Source organism: Curcuma longa, chromosome 13 (assembly GCF_044706935.1).
Source record: "Curcuma longa cultivar G26 ecotype Majalengka, Jawa Barat chromosome 13, ITB_CL_G26_1.1, whole genome shotgun sequence".
Taxonomy (NCBI): Eukaryota; Viridiplantae; Streptophyta; class Magnoliopsida; order Zingiberales; family Zingiberaceae; genus Curcuma; species Curcuma longa.
In genome coordinates, this window is record NC_133873.1 from 5,546,811 (window position 1) to 5,566,558 (window position 19,748).

Consider the following 19,748-nt stretch of genomic DNA (forward strand, 5'->3'; position numbering starts at 1 on the left):
AAAAATTATAATTAATTAAAAAATATTATCTGACTTTGTCAAAATTTAAATTCTTATCCTCTTTTATAAATTTATTTCATCTTAATTAACTCAGTTATACTTGCACGTAGAATGTTATACTTTGTTACACGTAGAATGTTACAGAGGTTAGCAAAGTCTCTGGATGTATAATTTAATTAATGAAAAAGAACTTAGAATGAATGCATGCAGGAATTAATTAATACTAGGAAAAGAACTTAGAATGCATGCAGAATCTTCTGATGAAGATTTCAATTTATTAGTTTTAATTCTTATTAAATTGTTTATTTCTTCTAGTTATATATTTTTCATTTCATTAATTTGTAATCTCTTTGATATAAATCATAACGGATGTGATATATTTTTTTTATGATGATTAAAAAAATAAGACCTTTTAATTAAATAATTTAATGTAATAATAATACTCATATTTTTATATTATAAGAATTAATAATAATGGTCATTTTTTAATTTATGTAAAAGAAAAAGAAAAAAAATCAATTTAATGTATAAAAAAATTAGCATTTTGCTTTGCGAGGAATCTTACTTTTTATACTCATCGAGGAAGAAGAAAAAATGAGGAAGATCATCAATAAAAAAGGGGAAAAAATGTTCTTTAAGAATATCATCGATGAGGAAAGGGAAAGATACGAAATCAGAGAGAAAAATGACACGGCACATTGACGAAATTCTATGCGATCAGGAAGACCTACTTTTTTTTCGATTTGATGTTTAAAAATAAATAATTAAAAAATCTACGATAAATAAAAATAAAATATTCTAAAATTAAAAATGAACATTTTTTAAAAAAATTAAAATAAACTTTTTTTAATTAAATATAATTAATATTAAAAATTAGGTTTCAATTTTATTAGAGCCCTAGGCGGCCATGGCCGGAATTTTTCGGCCCGTTACTCGTAAGGCCCACGATTCACTCTCCTGGAGTCTCTTCCTTCGCCGATGGATTGACTCGCAGTGTGAGCAATTGGGAGTTGAGGGAGAGAGAGAGAGGAGCCCGCGAGCGAGAGCGGATCGATCTGATGGAATTCGAGGTGAGGGCGGTTGGCGGGATCGAGAGCTGCTTCGTCTCGCTCCCTCTTTCTCTTATCCAAACCCTCGAGAACACCAGAGGCGGGTTCCTTCCACCGGTGCTCGCTCTCGAACTCCGAGCCCGCTCTGGAGGAGGTTGTTGGAACGTCGGATGGTCCGGCTCCGCCTCCAAGACCGCTGCAATCGAGGTAACCTATCGCCCATTTGTTCTTTTAGTTCTCCATTTAATCGAATTTCTTGTCCAACCATCTCTACTATATTACCTTGAGTATAGAGGAAAAGTTCTTTATTTTGGGATTACTAGTATCATATTTGGAGATTTTGTTGTTGTTTTTGTCCGAGACTTATAGTTTTCTACTTGATAACTTAGTCGATCGGTGCAACTTCCTATCACACAATTGTTTGTGTGCTACTTTGCAACTACAAATTCCGGAGGCTTCCTATTTTCTTGGGGTTCTTTTCTTTTTTTTTTTGATAAACTCCATTTTATTTAAAAAAAAAAAGTTTTCCCCTCTAAAGTTTTCTGTTCTATTTTTGTATTACGAGGAATTCGTTTTTTTTCCCCATTTTTTAAAAAAATTATTTTTAATTTTCTCAAAATAGCCGAACAATTCCCCACTGATCTCTTACTTCTCTTTTCGGGTCAACTGTGGTCACTCATGCCTATGCTTAGTGATGAAAATTTCAACTTCCTACTCACGTATTTGAGGTTTCTTTGTGTAGTTGTTTTACAGGACACTTTTTTAAAACACTTTATGCTTTAAGTCAACGGAGGCAGTCAGTCCATTACTCGATCACTACTTTTATTTTTCTTCTCGGTCAAAGTTAGATGATTTCTTCATGTAGTTGAACTTTTGGATACTGTGATTCTATGAACAAGTAATGCCAATGCATAACTATTTTTCATGGTATCTACCTCTATATTGTTAAATTTGTTGTTGTCTCGATTTGAAGGATCATAAGTTTAGTATTGGTTCTACTTTAATGCAGAAACTTAACACAGTTTGTGAAACTCGTTTCCTTTTTCCACTTCTTTACTGCAAAGTTATATTTAATATCTTTCATATGATTAAAAAATAGAGCCTTCCAGGTCGATCAACTACTGGCTGAATGCATTTCTTTACTGGATCATACTAGAGTGCAGATCAAAGCCATTGCTAACCTACCAAAAGCTGACTTTGTCAATATAGAGCCAAGCAGTGAGGATGACTGGGAGATTTTGGAGCTAAACTCAGAACTTGCTGAAGAAGCTATTTTGAAACAAGTACTAAATTTTCCTGCAAAAGTGTTATTTTCTTGTTACCATAGCATGTTGCACCAATCTTCACCTGTTTCATGGTGGAGTTTTACTCCATTAGATTAAACATTAACTCACATCCTTAAGATTACTCTATGTTAATCTGGAATTTTTGTTAGTTTGGAAATCTCTATTTTATCTAGTAGCCCATTCATAAAATTTTCTTATCTATGCAATGAATCCAGATTGTTTTATGCTACGTAATATTTAACTTTGTTTTTATAGATTCCAAAATAGTGTTCTCTTTGAAGGATCAATATGACACACAAATAGAGTGTTGAATTTTGAGCAAGTATAGCAAGTATAGCGAGTATATGAAGCTATCATTTAATAACTGGCGCTCCATGAAATTAACTGACAACTTAGTCAATGAATGATTAATCTTGTCTAGTCTAGTTAGACAAGTGTGTCTGTCCCACAATCATTATCCTTGTGACTTCAGTTTTTCAGGAATATGATAAAGATGCTCAGTAATACTTAATGTTGATTCATGATATACAATTGATAGAATATATATATTTATAAAAGGTTGAAAGTATGTTCATTCAATGTTGATCACAACTTGCATAAAGCATCAGTGTAAAAAGCACAATCAAGAATGATATAGACAATGTGTGACCTAGAGCACAGATAACACAATACTAAGAAATGTCAATTCTAATGTGTGATACAAGTATTTTGGAATGTGCAAGTAAAACACAACTAAGCTATTCTGAAAATCACATATAAAACAATTTGAAACAAGTAAAACTACAAGTAATCAGAATATGCAATGCAAATAAGGAGACTTAGTGAGTTCCTTAATTGAGCCAATCTTCTACTTAGGTATCTCTACCCTGGGATTTGTCAAAGCATAGTACTAAATCATTGTAGTCATCAAGATACAAAAGTTATCTACCCCACTTGTTCTCACTTTTGTTGTCAAGTAATTTCACCCCATTGGTCCAACCAAAACTTGACATGCACATCAAAGCCTTTATTTGGGCACTTAACTCCAATAAAGTACTACTTACACTCATAAGCTAGTAACAACTTTAAAATATTATTGTATAATAAAGTTTTTATTGCTAACCAGAACAATTTTGATACCATGTTGTGCCAACACTTAGCATGCTTTAAAGGGTTTGGAGATCAACTCAAATAAGTCTTAGTCCTATAATTTTCTTCCACTTAGCTTCTTTACCTTCAAATATAAGCCTATAGAAATTATATAATCAATTGAATTAAAAGTTAAGAGCAACTAAGTTACAAACATATAATAAGCGTCTTGACTAGTATTTGTTCTTCTAGCATTCTACTGAGATTAATCCTAGGATTTTTCAAGATCCATTACTAAACAATGCATATTAAATACTACTTATAGGCTATCTAGTATTTGAATTAATTTCTTATATGTCCAAAATTATATTTTTATTAACAGGCGGACTTGTACTAACTTGAAAATTGGAACTATACAAGATATAGATATATCTTAGTTTTGCTAACTTTGATGTCAATGATTTTTGCTACTATTGGTGATCCAGTTGGTACATTTCCTGTTCCCCAATTATTCTTTATTGTGATCAACAAGCAAAACCTAAGGATAAGTCATAAGAAGAGAATCTTCTTGTTTCAGTTGATACCACTTGGAAGAGAGTCTTCCTGCCTTGATTGCTTTCAAACTTCATTGACTGAGACAGTACATGTCTTGATCAACATATTAAAACTGTGTCAGCAAGGTCAACACAATGACATTTGTCTGTGCCAAAATGGTATCAATATTGGCCAACAACCTGAACGATACCTTTTGGTCGTACCGACCAAAATCAACCTATACTTGAAGTGACAAACCTACCTCAACTTACATTAAAGAGCACACTTTTTAAAATCGTACTAACAAGCATTGGAAGGCAATTCCTATCCTTACTTTGTAGTCTTCTTTGCATGAAGAGCTTACATTTCAAGGAAATTCCTATCCTTACTGTCCAAGGTAAACCTTGACTCTCAATGAAACTACTTAGCTCTTAAAGGGTCTCTTACAACAATGCTCAAATCATACATAAATGAACCCTTAGGTATCTCTCCCTTTCCTATTTCTCTGTAGACAAATATAAACTAAAATAAAACAAAATAAAAAGTTTATGAGGAGAGCTTAGAGTCACTCACTTTTATCTTCTCATTTTACATGCTCATATGTTACATTGATCCAAAGAAATAGGGTCCTAAAGCTTCATTGTTTTAAAACATTTTGTGCAATTTTAGTTGGGTAGTAGGGATTTTTGACAAGTTAAGAGTAAAACCTATTGATTAAAGTGAAATAGAAGATTTTCCATTAATATCCCTCTTTTATGCTTCCCTCCTACTTGACTGAGAAATGGACTCTTTCCACCATGCATGTAATACCATACGCCATTCTATTTGTCACTTTTCCTAGACAACTTCTCACACAAAAGTTATTGCATAATGCAAAATTTATTTAGAGATTGAGCGTTGGGTCTTTTGGGAAAGATGGAGATTCAATCACAAATCAAGTTTTTTTGATGATGAGTTGTTCAGTGGCAAGTGAAGAATAGGTGGTAATTAGGATACAAAATGACACTGATTTTAAATAGGGATCTTTTGACAAGCTAGACTGAATCTTGTTGATTAAAGTGAAGTAGAAGATTTCCCATTAATTTCCCTCTTCCATGCTTCCTTTTCTCCTACTTGACCAAGAAATTGACTCTTTCTACCATGCATGTATGTGATATGCCATTCTATGTCCATTTGCAATTTCTTTTGGGTTGGAAATCTTCATTGCTAATTTCTATATACAGTAAGTTGCATTTCCCACCAGATGTTGCAAGGAACATAGCATCCTCTATAGTGAGTTGCATGATGGTAATCCTTTAATCCTGTCTCTTTTTCTTTCTAGTCACAATTGTAAATCTTGAGACTCACTATCAATACTATGCTGTTTTAGATCTAGGACAACATTCCAAACAAAATTTTGTGCCTATGAAAGAGATGAATGTTTATTTTGTGTTTCTTGGATATTGAGATCTTCCCATGGATATGTGCGCAGGTCTATTTTTTCTTCATGCTTAAATTGCTTCTATGGATGACAAGAATCTGTAGATGTTGGTTTTGAATTTTCCTAGACTACTTAACTATTTGGCCATTCACTTCCATTTTAGCCACTTATGGTTTATTTATAAGTGCAGGTTGGTGTTGTCTATGAAGGGATGAAATTTCCTTTATGGTTACATGGGCATGTTAAGGTGGAATTAGTTGTGGTCTCTACTTCTCTTAGGGAATCAGTAGGTAAGAAAAGAAAATCATGTGTTCTATTCCCATTTTTTTTAATGAAATAGATGTTTCAGTTTGACTGGTTTATAATTCATGCTGATAAGTACCTCACTAAGAAATTGCATTGATCTTATATGTTCATCTTATCACCTTATTAGTAGAGAGAATTCAAATTAAGAACCTATTTTCATGGAGACTATTTAGAGACACGAGTAAAACTTCATGTTAAACGAATCTTCCATCTCTCTATTTACAATGCCTTCATTGGTAGTGTGAATGCAGCATAAAGCAGCTCCCAGGCACGTTCTTTTCGCCTGGTTTCTCAAGAGATTAAACTGCCCCTCCCTTTGAGCTAGTTCTGGAAAATCCTGCAGTCTCTTGGTTCTGCTTGTTAAGAAATGATTTATGATCAGTTTTATGGTAGTTCTTCAATTACTTTCCTAAAATAATCAAGGAATGTGCCTATGCAAATAAGATATTGGCTATATCAACTATCAAGTACATTTTCTGTTAGTAAGCAAATGTTGTTCATCTAGTAATAGTGCAATATTCATTTCCAAGATTCAACGTTCATTTTAGGAAGCAATTGTCCATCACTTGGTAATAATGCAATAATCTTTCCGAAGGTTTGAAGTCTCGTTCTATGCCAAAGTTTTTATGTCTAGATGGAACAAGATGGTTCCATTACTAATCACCTTACTGTTAGTGCCACTGTTGCCAATTGCCACCAATCAAAAGAAGGGGAGACTTGCCAATCTTCTCACAGCAGGTGGTGCCATTGTCTTGAGCTGTCTTGAAGAGGTAAACGAGGAAGAAGTAGTCTAAGTGGGGAGTACCAAATGATGTCTCATGGATTGCAATAAAAACTGATATAAAATAAAAGGAAGTGTCTCTTGATCGTGATTTTATTGTTACTGAAAGTCTTATCATCATTAGGTTAAAAAATTGACTAGAAATCTAAAACTCGTAGTTGCTTAGAGAACAGAAATTAACCTCATGATCTAGCAAGCAGAATCACATGACCCACCATACATCTTCTAATTTCAAACTATTGGTTTACTATCTAGATTCCATCTGCTGAATTAGATCATTTTTTGACTGTAGTTGAGTCTTGTGTTCAAGGTTTGCAATTTTGTTTTGTACTGGTCTACACCAGCAAAACATTTCATTCCGCTTGCAGATTGACATGCCACATGCAAAACAACCCGACACCATGAAACCTTTGGTGAACCTTGCTGTAATGTTCGAAACTGAGCAAGAAGAAACATCTACATGCCCTCGACAAGTGCGATATATAAAACCCTCGGTTGGCTTCACGAGTCTTTCATGAGCAAAAAGGTGAACCTTGCTGCGATGTTTAGAACCCATAGTCAGAAGCTGAGTCTGGACTTTGTGTCTTCTGCACGATGAAGAAATCCGAGTGCCTTGACCGATGAAATCCTTGGCGTCTGTGAGTCTTCTTCCTTTTGTTCTTCCCCATTCTTCCTCTCCTCTCCTCCCCCTTCTTCCTCCTCCTCAACATACCTAAGTGGAGTAGGTTCTTCCTATGACTTTTCTTTATGCTTCTACTCTTTTGACATTCAACACCTCCCATTCTGGCACTCGATACGCTTGATACATCACAAGTGATTAGGGACCAAAACTCTTACTTTGCTCAAGGTTTCAAACCTTACTTTTGTCGGCATGATTCTTTAGCTTAGATTTAGTTTTGAGTAACTGACCTTTATATTGATCTCTGCATTGTGTTTTCGACCACTGTCACGGGTTAAAATTGGCATCTTTTTTAGTACTAGTATATTTTTCTCATGTCTTGTTCTCCCATTTTTTCTACCTCTTCAACTCCTTTCTTGTCTTCCCTTTATTTTTTTCTAGTATCTTTTCTTCTTGACGTCATGCTCTGGTCGTCATTTTTTCCCTCTTCATCCCTTAGTGCTAGTCTATATCCATGCCATGCCTCCAGTTTTATGAATTTCTACCAAATGAAGATAGTTAAACAAGTTTGAGTATCATGTGTTTGGTTTGACATCCTTTTTCTAGCATCTTTTCTTCTTGATTTTGTTTTATTGTCATCATCTTTTTCTCTTCACCCGTTGTGCTTGTCTATATGCATGTCATGCCTCTAGTTTTATGAATTTATACTGGATAGAGATAGTTAAACAAGTTTGAGTGTCATGTGTTTGGTTCTTTTCACCCAGATTCAACCCTAGATTTGGAACTTTCAGTTATTTGATTAGTTAACTTTGATTCTTTTGTAAAAGAAACAAATTTAACTCCCTTGAATTCGGAATAAATGAACTTCGTTATCATACATGACAGCTAATGAATGGGTAAAAATGAAAACAAACCTAAGAATATTCCACCTTGATGGGACCTACATGATAAAATCATTGAAATTTATTTTCTACAATGTCTATCATTCATGCACAATGATACCCGCCATTTTATTTTCTACATGTGACACCCTAGTTTAGTTTTGTAGGGTGTGTTGCAGGTTAAAGGGAGTTTGTAAGTTTAGATGAGTGAGTTATTTTAGCTTGACTTAAGCATTTTGAGCCAATGGTTGAGCCTAACAAGATAGTGAATCACATATCATACATATATGGGTCATGACAATTGGTTTTAGATCAAACCTCATACTATATAGGTACAATTAAGTGTTAAAAAGGATTCTCATGTGATGATAGGGCTCAAGGTTTGAAATCTTGTTCCAACCTATGATTTTGGTCCCCGGTCAGAATGAGATTGTGTCAATGCCATGTTGGATGTGCTGACACAGTGCCGGAGGCACTGAGGAGGAGATGAATAACTTGGGAAGAGAAGAGGGAAAAGATCACAGATTGAGTCTTACCACCTCGCACCACAAAATCAACAAAGAAGAAAGGGAGCAACATTGGGGTGTTGTGGAGAGGATGGAGGATGTGAAGAAGTTGTGAAGAAGAGAAGGTAGAATAGTCAAAAACTTGAAGCAAAGAAGGTTAGGGTTTGGTAGGGAAGTGAAAAAGTGAAGGCAACACATGCTTTGCCTGATTCTTCTTCTCTTTTTCAATTTCGGTTGCCCTTGGTGCCTCCTTTTTGGTAAATGAGGAGATTATGGTCCTTAGTCAAAGTGTTTGTTGTGTCACCTTTGTTGCTGAATCAAGTTAGGATCTTCAAGCGAAATGTTTGTTGCGTCACATCTGTCACAGAAGTGGTTCCGATCAGATTTGTGATCTTGAGTTGTTTTGCATGCCAGATGGTTGAATGAAATGTTTAATGCATACAGATCGACATGGTAAGATATTTTTACTCCATGATAGAACCACCATTGGGCCTCATTTCTCAGAAATTGGAATGATTCTAGTGAATGACTTGGACATTGGGCGTTAAACCGGATGTCAAGATCTAAGTGTGAGAAATTCTGGGTCAATAAGTGGGTTCATAAGCATTGGTGTTTGAGCTACTTTTAACTTGAGTTTAAACATTTTGAGTCAGTCGAGGTCAAGAAGTTAATGAGTTAATTTATGCAAGTAGCTTCTAGATGTGGCATTTGATATGATAATAATTTTTTTCTCTGTGGATTTATCTGTCTTTCTCTCATGTTCCTCTAATGCTGCTGTTTCTTGTATTCTTTCACTCAACATTTATCGATCAACTAGCCATTGCATGCTCATGGTCAACTCCTTTTCTGTTTCATGATGATGCACATTTTGCAATTTGGACTGTTTTCCTGTGTGCAAAATCACCAATAAAAAATCATAGCTGTTATATTATTTTTTTCTTTGAGATGATTGAGATGATTTTCACTTCATCTCTCTTGAAATGTCACTTCTGTCTTTATCCATGATTCTAAAATAAAAGGTGATGCCTATTCAAGTTTAAGGCTACACTTCATTTTTGAGCCATCTCTTAGAATAATTTTTGGGAGATGATAACTACTATACATTCACTTTACACTTCCTTGATTGTTTATACGTCTTTAGTTATTTTCTTGTATCTAATTTTTCTATGTGTCCTTTCAGTTCAACTTGTGCCTGGTACAGAAGTTGTTGTTGAACCAAAGAGACGGAAAAATGAAGTGCTTACACACCAGAGTGTTCAAAAGCAAAATTCAAGAAAAGAACAAAGGATGAAGGCACTCTTACGTGTACAGGCAGAAAAAAGGAAATATGTGCATAAAATCGAGTTCAAAGATATTGATGTTTTGGTGTTTCTAAGTTATGTTGCATTTATACACCCAGAAACGGCTAAGAAGTTTTCATTAGAAAATCTACAATTAGCAACAGTTATACCGAAATTATGGCTTAAGGAGATTTCGCAGAATGGTAATGCTATTTCTGAGAGAAGAGGAGATAATCATTTGAACATACAAGGAAATAATGGGCTTCCTACAACTAGTAAAGTGAAGCTAAGACATGCTGTGGTCCATATCATATATTCTGATGCAGTAGCAAAAGGACATGTAATGCTTCCTCAATCTCTTCGTCATTTCATAGGATCTGGTTTGCATTCGTGTAAGCATACCAAGCTCGATATGTTTCTTTAATTTATGAAGTTTGGGTACTTTTTACTGTTTTGTGAGACAACAAAGCTAAAACAGCATTCTTAAGAATGACATATAAAATTGTTGAATTGAGGGGGCAGGCTTATAACCCAGCCTCTGCAGGTTTGCTATTGCTTCAAATTTTAGTATACATTTGTTTTTTAAATCGTTTTCCACTTGTGGGCATCCATGGAACATTAAATTTTCTTCTGAAGAAGCTATTAAGTCCTAGTTTGGTGGAAGTTTACAAAATTAGTTTATTTACTAATTTGTCTTTAGTTCTTTTGCATTGTTAAGTTTGACACTAATATATTTGATTGTGTCACATGATGCAAAATTTGACAATAGTTGTTTGTCAGGTTTTAAAATTACATTTTAGGTAGCAGTTAATAATTGATAAATCTCCTCCATTTGCTCGTGTTGTCTGTCTAGCATACTTCATGCAAATGAAAATAAATACATCAATGAATCACTTGAATGATTGTCATACAGTTTTAGAAGAGTAGCTGATTAAGTTATTATTTTTTATTCTTTATTTTATTGTTTCTTGCTGCTTCTACTATATGAAGGAAATGATGGAGTTTCTTGTTTTGTTGATTTTATTGAAATATACTGCAATCTCAAACATTCACTCCCCTTTAAATGCAACTCGTTTTTAATCTTCTGCTCTGCCCTTTTGTGTGTGTTGATTCCAATTGTCTTGTGAAAGAGATTTTTCTTTGAAGTGTTATCACTGAATCCCATTTATATGCCATGGTTCTGTTTGTTTCATATATTAAGAATCCTGCAACTATTGGAAATTCTAGAAATGTGTGTTCCTGATATAAGGTTTGAAGCATCATGTGCAAATTACCAGGCATACACTCTTCTCTCTTTCTTGGTCAATGCCAAACTAGGGGTGGACATGGATTTGTTTGGTTCAATTTGAGACCGATTTTCATATCAAACAAAAAAAATTTGGTTTCTAGTTTTCATACCTATTTGATTCAATTTAATCCATTGCCGTAATTGTATTCCTTATTTTGAACTCCAAAATTAGTAACAATACAAATGAGTTCCCATATATAGCACAATCATCTGCAACATAATACAGTTTCTACCGCACAAGCTGAATAAGCTGTTATTTACTTGCAGGGGTTTTCATTAAAAAGCACTTCAGTAGTCCAAAGAAAGACATTTTTTCAATGAGAGTTTCTCCTCTTCGAGTTAATTTGGTTGGAAATGATAAGGTTAATGATGATAATAGAAATACTATCGAGAGCCACACAATTCTCAAGCAGGAGGGGATGGCAACTAATGCAGATACTTCCACTGGAGGTATCTTAGACTGGCCACTTCAAGAATCCTCATTCTCTCCTTTGACCTATGAAACTCTTCTAAATGAGGACTCTAACAATGTTGGTATTGGTATAAAATTGGAGAACAAGTTACTTATAAAGTTATGGATGATTGGACAAATTGGTGCCATTGCATCTCAAAATGGTCAGATGAAAGTTAACTCTGTTGTTTTAACAAATGAAACATTCCTTCACCTTGAAATAATAGATCATAAATCTGGTAAAAAGAAAGAAGAGCTATCTTTGCAGGGTACTAATGAGAGGGAAAATGTTGGGGAACGCAAGATTGAGATTTTTTGTCTACTCAGAATCAATTATATTGACTCATCAAAATGTGATGTAGATGCTAGCTTTGAGTTTGACATCAACGTTGGCAGCAAAAACAGCAACATTTTACATGATTTGGAATTGGCGCTTGGAAAATTGGAAGTTGGGGATCCTCTATCCTTTGATTCTATTTCAGAGAGTGTTTTCAAAAGAAACTTCCATCTAACTGCATCTTCTTTAGCATGGTTAAAGGCATCTATTTCTGATGTCACTGATAGTAAGTAATTTCAAATTCTACCAGCAATAAATTAGTATATTCGTAGAGAAAAGTTTGAGATTATTTTTTCTTTTTCACTTTCATTTCTTTTCAGGATTGCTCATCCTTCTATCTCCAGAGTCTATGAATTTGTTTTCTGCTTATGATATTCCATCTCCTGGGCACATACTTATTTATGGACCTCCTGTAAGGATGTTTTGTTTTTGATTGAGCCATCATTAGGCGGCATCTTATATATCTTTCTATTGACTTAGATCTATAGCAGTTCTTCTGCATGAGCATGCCATGTTGATCCAATTTATGTTTTCCATGTTTATCATCCTTTGTAATCCCTAAGAAACTTGAGATTAGATAAAGGCACCAGAGCTCCAGAATATATCAGTGCATAACTATTTAATGGATCACTTAACTGCAAAGGTTTAGTTTCTTTTGATTGTCAAAGGCAATGCCAATACGGTACTTATAGGTGGTCTTTGGTAGATGAAAGTTGTACTTTTTAAATATGTCATAGATTTTAAAGAATATGTGGTGAAGACTGAATTTAACAAGTGTGTATGTGCATCTAGAGAATAGGACCTCTGTCATGTTTAGGCATGTAGGTCAGTCACTCACAAATGACTAGGTTTTACTATTTTGGATCTGTAGGTTGATGGTTTTTTTTTTGGATAACTTCATTGGTTGTTCATGAAATTTGAAAATCTTGGCAGTTTGGGCACACTAGTGTGTATTCTAAGGTGAAAAAACTTATAGTATGCTTATTGTTTAAAAAGAAACTTTTCTTGAAAGGAGGATCATATTCTATCACTCTAGAAGATAATGCTAACTAATATGTTAGATTAAAAATGGTTGCTAAGACATTGCTCAAAGTGGGTTTGTACTTATTAATCCATTCACTATAAAAAGTGTCTTATCTTGTTTAATATGTTTATGGATTATTATTCTGGGCTACAGTATTTTTAATCTTGTATCGGAAGTGAAGCCTTAATTATAACTGTCATTTAATTCGGATATGTATTATTTGATTCAGGGGTCTGGAAAAACTACATTAGCCAGGGCTGTTGCTAGGCATTTTGAAGAGCACAAAGAAATCTTAGCTCACATGTAAGTGAATGAACATGCTTAGTTTGTATTGTTCTTTGAATGCTATTCTAATTCTTGTTGGAAGTGAAATTTATCTCAAGGAAATGTAAACATTTAGAGAATTCACTGAATAATGTTTTCACTGGTTTCCGTGATGAATGTTGTCACATACAGAATATTCATAAGCTGTTCAAAACTTGCTCTTGAAAAGAGTCTGACTGTTCGACAAGCAATTTCTGAATATATATCTGAAGCTCTATCCTGTTCACCATCTATTGTCATTTTTGACGATCTAGACAATATCATTTCATTTTCTTCGGAGGAGGGATCTCAGCCATCCATTTCAGCTACTGCTCTGGTTAACTATGTTATCGATATTTTAGATGAATATGGAGTAAGTTTTGATCTATGGTCTAATTTGTCTTACTGAGCAATTTAATTGTCGTTTTCAAGTCCAAATAGTATGACTAACAAGGCTAAATTATTGTTACTTCTCCTGTGCTGCATTAATCTATTCTGAATAGAATAGGAGCCAAAGTTCTTGTGGATACGGTCCTGTTGCTTTTGTTGCTTCTGTGCAGTCTCTCCAGAATATTCCCCAATCTTTGAGTTCTTCAGGTTCAATAATTTCTGATTCTAATTTATTTACTTATTTATTATTTTTATTTTTTAAAACCTTGTATTGGATTTGTTTGATTGAACCATCATTGCTTTTATCATATTTCTCAGGGAGGTTTGACTTCCATGTTCAACTAGTTTCTCCTGCTGTCTCTGAACGTGGGCAAATATTGAAGCATGAAATTGAAAAACGTGCTTTACTGTGTCCTGATGATATAGTCTCTGAAATTGCTGCAAAATGTGATGGATATGATGCCTATGACTTGGTATTGATTTCTTTTTTATGGAATTAATTTTCTTTACCTAGCTTTTGTCCTTTTCGTTGCTGCCGTGTGACCTTGTGGTCACGGGTTTGAGTCGCGGAAATAATTTCTTACAATGCAGGGTAAGGCTGTGTACAATAGATTTTTTCCCGGGACTCTGCATTGGCGGGAGCTTCGTGCACCGGGCTGTCCTTTATCTTTTGTCCTTTTGCTTGTTTCTGGACTTCAATGCAAGAGTTACATGATCCATATTCAACAACTTGTACCCAAAACTGATCAGTCAAAAGAATTTCCTTTTAAAAAAATTGCTTCATCCTTCCGTGCTCCATATTCCCTTGTTACAACAACCATAATAAATTGCTCTTCTCCTTTATCAATTAAGTAATTATTTGTTATATAACTGCTAGTGGGCCAAAATACTACTTGTTAGATTAGTGGCTATCCTTATTCCAAATTAATATATTTCTTTACTCGTTCCTATCGATATCCTAACAATTTTTTCTTCCATAAATACGACATTATTTATTTTACGTGTCCTTATTTTGATGAGGTTGCTTAGAGATAGTTGTGGGGGTTTTGCTTTTAATTTTTCTGCCAAAGTTTGGTATTGATAACCTTTCATGACTAATGAGGTTATTACTCATACTGTTTTGTCAAGATCTGAAAGTTTCACAATGTTTTCTGTTACCACTAATTCTTAAACAGCACATGCTGTATTGGAGTACTTATGCTAAACCATTGAAATATGTGCAGGAAATCTTGGTTGATAGGGCTGTACATGCTGCTGTCAGTCGTTTTTTGCCTTCTAGAGTTGATAAAGATACAGAACTTGTTCTGCAGAAAGAAGACTTCTCGCAGGCGATGCATGAGTTTGTTCCAATTGCAATGCGTGGTCTAACAAAAGCTGCTTCTGAAGGCGGACACAGTGGTTGGGATGATGTTGGTGGACTTGCAGATATCCGAAATGCTATTCAGGAGGTCTGTCTGGTCTTTTTTTTAATGTTATTTTTGGATTTTCATTACAGGGTAGGAATATAGTTTTAATATGGGAGCTGGGAGGACACTTTGCATAATTCATTTTGGATTTTGTGTTCAATTCCTTCCAAACTTGATTTCTAGGGTGTATTTTAAAGTTATTTAGCATGTTTGGAGAGAATGATTGATATCATCATGTTATATTACGTCTTATTCCTTCATCCTCATTTGTGCTCTGAGGTAATCATACATGTTTTTCATTCTAGCAAGAAAATTCAATGATTTGTTGCACTCACATTGTTATCATCTATTTTCATGATACTCCAGATGATTGAATTACCTTCAAAGTTTCCTGGGATATTTTCTCAATCACCATTAAGATTGAGGTCAAATGTCCTCTTGTATGGGCCTCCTGGTTGTGGGAAAACTCACATTGTTGGTGCTGCAGCAGCAGCTTGCTCCTTGAGGTTCATATCTGTCAAGGGACCTGAGTTGCTGAATAAGTACATTGGTGCTTCTGAGCAAGCTGTAAGACATAAATAGTCAATATATTCTGTTAACAATCTTGTATGCGATAATTATAGAAGTTGCTAGCTAGAATGTATACATACCATTTTTACTATAATTATTCTACTCGTTATTCAGTAGCATTTTTACTATGGTTATTCTACTCTTTATTTACTAGCTTGATGGATTTTTGTACCCATCTACTATGTTTTCCATCAGTATTCTTTTGGTAATTCAAGAACATGCTTAATTGTTTCATAGGTCCGCGATCTGTTCTCCAAGGCAGCAGCTGCTTCTCCTTGCCTTCTATTTTTTGATGAATTTGACTCTATTGCACCAAAGAGGGGCCATGATAATACTGGGGTGACAGATCGTGTTGTCAATCAGGTTAGTTTTAGGCATACATGCAGGTGATTGAACATCGTCTCAATAGCACGTGACCTAAAATGTGTTGTTATTCTTTTTAATGGGAACTCGTTACTATTGTGCTATATTTATCTTATAACTTTCAGTTGCTAACTGAATTGGATGGCGTGGAAGCATTGACAGGGGTGTTTGTGTTTGCTGCTACTAGGTGAGTGTTCTTCGAATTGATTTATTGAATTGCCAAGTTAACCTATGTTATTTGAGGAAAAAGGTGAGTTCTGTTATACAAATGACAATTTGGTATGTTAGTTTTCTCATGATTTTTTTGTTACTTATCTTATTCTTTCATCGCGCTGATTTTTAATTTTCAAATTAACAATTTCCTGGATGCGAAATAACTTCTTGGGCATCAATATATATTTTCATAAACAATACTGGAATATTTTTGTTATGCACGGTTAATGATTCAAGGATTAGTTTGAATAATTGAGTGTTATGCCTCAGTGATGCTGATGGGAACTTATGATCATGCTTCTAGGTTTTTTGCTTTTATTCCTTGGAATTCATACAGTTTAGTGCATTGCTAAAACTAAGATTTGCTAAAACTTATTGATACATCGGATACCTGGAACATGAAGTTTGGAACTGGATGGTACCCTATAGCTCAGACATGCTAATCAAGGGTGGCCATTTGTATCATTATTCTTATATCGATTCCCTGTTATCTAAGTCAATGATCCTTCATGGCTAATTTCTGTTTGAATAATGGCTCAATTGCTGAATTGAATTTTATCCGTTCCATTTTAATGTTTAAAATTACAATTTTTAGACATGCATGTTTTGAGCTCAAGCTATAGATTAATTGTACTACTGAACATACCAAACACAATGTGGCTTGAACTCATGCTTATTTGCATCTTAATATTAGTTGAACTATGTATTTTTTGATCAAGCGTCAAGCTTAAATATAGTCAAATTACTAATTGTAGTCTATACACTTTGCATCCTCTCTAACTGCAAGTCCTTATCAGTGAAGAATGATGTTCTTCGTGAACTTGTTGGTACTTCAAGCTAATGTTTAGATGAAATGTTGTTGCATTTTCTCTATAAGTTATATACGGTGGTCTAAAATTATTTGTTGTTTTTGGAAATTGTAATTCTATATAACTTAATATAGTGTTAAAATCAAACAAATAGTAATCATCTGGTAGAAACAGTGGATAGTTGGCTACAAACTCACCCTGAGAGGACCGATCATTACAACAGTTCTTTGTAGTTTCTTAAATTCAGTAGACTTATATGTTTTTATTTTTCATTTTTGATTGTGATTCTGGTCTCATTTATTTAGTTTTTTCATATATTTTGGTCTAATAGTCGGCCAGATCTACTTGATGCTGCACTATTGCGACCTGGAAGGCTTGATCGACTTCTTTACTGTGATTTTCCATCCTGGCATGAGCGATTGGATATTCTTAAGGTTCTGTCTAAGAAGGTTAGCTTTATACCATGTTATTAAAAAAAAAATTATTGTTGTATTAGCAGAATAAACAAAAAAAAAAACAGTCATGTCTTGTTGCCTATTTTATTCTATGGGGTTTTCTGGAGCCTGTACATGAACTGATTTGTTATTCGTTCCTGATAAAGCTAACCACTATTTACGAAGCCACACCTGAGGTCTAAATTGCAGGTAGGAACAGGATTGCTTTTCTTTTGCCATCTACATAGATTGATAACAAAATATAGTGTTTGGTAACTTAAGTATTGGATCAGTTAAAACTTGATAATCATTGGACAAGTGCCATAGCATGAGGGCCAAAGCAGCAAACTTCAGCTACCTGACTAATTTTGCTAACTAGCTTTATTAGTTCTTTTTCTTTTCTTTTTTTTTTTAAATATTTCCATTTTCCAGTTCTTGTCTTTTTATTTAAAACTGAAATGAATGTGTTATACTCTCAACTATGTTCAGCCTTTCTCATTGTTTTGAAGAACCCTAACAATTTTGTTGTGGATGGGCCTAGCTTCCTTTGGCAAAGAATATTGATCTGGAAACGGTAGCATCAATGACTGAAGGCTTTAGTGGTGCAGATCTTCAAGCACTCCTGTCAGATGCACAGCTTGCATCAGTTCATGAGCTTCTTGATAATGAAAACAGTGACAAGCCTGGGAAAACACCTGTTATCAGTAATCAGCTTCTGATGTCTGTTGCTTCAAAGGCTCGTCCTTCTGTATCTGAGGACGAGAAACGCAGGCTATCCAGGATTTATAATCAGTTCCTGGAGTTGAAGAAATCTGTTTCTGCACAGGTTCTTTTCTGACCTTGTTCTCGAAATGCATGCACATAAATATGAGGCTAATTAACTGGTAGATTTGGTTATTAGGAATTTTGAATACATAGTTTTAGTATAGGAAGCATGTTTTTATCAATTTGACTTTTATAATACAAATTTACTTCAGTACAAACAAACTGACAAATTTACTTCACTGGCTTATGGTTCCCTTGTCAATATCGCATGTGGATTGATTGTTTGGTTTAACTAGCATAATGAATTAAAACTGGTGCTTTCTGTAAACAAGTTTAATTTAATCCACCAGTCAGGTTTAAAGATTGAGAAACTACCACTTCGTTGTTCTGTTGTTTGTAGAATATTTTCCTCCACCATTGTCACTTTTGAGTTTACTCATGGCAGAAAATTTTCACTGAATTTTTTTTCCTACTACAGACAAGGGATGCAAAGGGCAAAAAGGCAACCCTAGCTTGATAATACCAGAGGTGAACTCAAAAGCAATCAAATTTTCTGGAAGCTCGATCTATATGAGAAAGTGTTTATATCATGTTCCAGCAGGAAGGATTATGGCAACGAGTGGCCTTCCTGATGAGAAACAGAACAAGTGCACACACCACAGAGCAAAATCCATGTCTTGGATTCATCTACTTGGAAAGATAAACGCATTGATGATTGCGCTCCATAACTATTTGACAGAGCGATACACAGGTTACATAGATGATATGAGGTTTTGGTAGAACTATTTTAGGTAAATGCGAGGGGAAATGGAAACACATGGGCAACATTTTGTCATGTTGGACAATAAGAATATATATCATTGGACTGATGAGAGTGAAATCTACATACAAAAATTTATATCTTATTTAAATTGGCTTGCTTGTTTTTTTATCAAAATTACTTGATAAGCTTCTTTTTTTTCTTTTTAATTTTTTTACGGTTAAAATTTTATTATTTTGTATAATTAAAAGTACCATCAAACAATTATTTTCCATTTAAAATGATTAGAATATTATTCTTAAGAATTCTTGAAATATTTCATGTATGAACATTAATCGATCTCGATCTTGGCAGAGACGGAGAAGAGGGCGGATTTCCGCTACGATCCGATCGACAGGGGACGATCTCGTGTCGAGCGAGCTTCATGGAGCGGGACAGTTCGCGGAGGAAATGGAGGCGGACTATGTCGGCGGTGATGGCCCCGCGGCCGTCAGAGGCGGAGGACGAGGCGGCGGGATTGGCTTCCGACGGCGGCGGAGGTGAGGACGAGTACAGAGTCGAGGATGTGCACGATCGGATCGGATCGGATCGTCACGCGGAAGCCGCCTGAGGGTCCTTGCCAACGAGTTCCGCCGGGCCTCGGGTGACGAGCTCCTCTCGCGGCTCATCTTCCGCCCCGACACTTCCGCCCCCGACAAGAGGAAGGGGTGAGGAAGAAGAAAGGAAATCGCAGGAAAGAAATCGCTCGCGGCGTGGGTACCGCTGTCCACGAAAAAAAGTTGCGTCGCGCGGTGGGAATGGATGGGAATGGGTTTAGCGATAACTGGGGGAGGGAGTTTATCAAACACTTAGTGTTTTATATATGTATATATATATATATATATATAACCTCAATTAGAATATTC

General features: G+C 35.0%; 1 protein-coding gene across 1 annotated transcript; it reads left to right on the forward strand.

Annotated features, from left to right (window-relative positions):
- Positions 1-1,008: 1,008 nt before the first annotated feature.
- On the forward strand, positions 1,009-18,994 carry LOC141844171 (peroxisomal ATPase PEX1). The gene is made up of 17 exons (XM_074732196.1): positions 1,009-1,256; positions 2,159-2,332; positions 5,548-5,647; positions 9,631-10,122; positions 11,286-12,032; positions 12,127-12,218; positions 13,060-13,133; positions 13,287-13,506; positions 13,637-13,730; positions 13,842-13,996; positions 14,747-14,971; positions 15,296-15,496; positions 15,737-15,862; positions 15,988-16,049; positions 17,216-17,333; positions 17,860-18,144; positions 18,562-18,994. The coding sequence occupies exons 1-17, from the start codon at positions 1,059-1,061 to the stop codon at positions 18,598-18,600; spliced, it is 3,402 nt and encodes a 1,133-aa protein (XP_074588297.1). The 5' UTR covers positions 1,009-1,058; the 3' UTR covers positions 18,601-18,994.
- Positions 18,995-19,748: the final 754 nt, after the last annotated feature.

What these genes read in the sequence shown, in the direction of transcription:
- LOC141844171 (XM_074732196.1), top strand. Translation starts at nt 1,059, where the DNA reads ATGGAATTCGAGGTGAGGGCGGTTGGCGGGATCGAGAGCTGCTTCGTC. An exon ending in TTCTCTTAGGGAATCAGTAG is followed by an intron (nt 5,648 to 9,630) that starts GTAAGAAAAGAA and finishes GTGTCCTTTCAG; the next exon opens with TTCAACTTGTGCCTGGTACA. An exon ending in TACTTATTTATGGACCTCCT is followed by an intron (nt 12,219 to 13,059) that starts GTAAGGATGTTT and finishes TATTTGATTCAG; the next exon opens with GGGTCTGGAAAAACTACATT.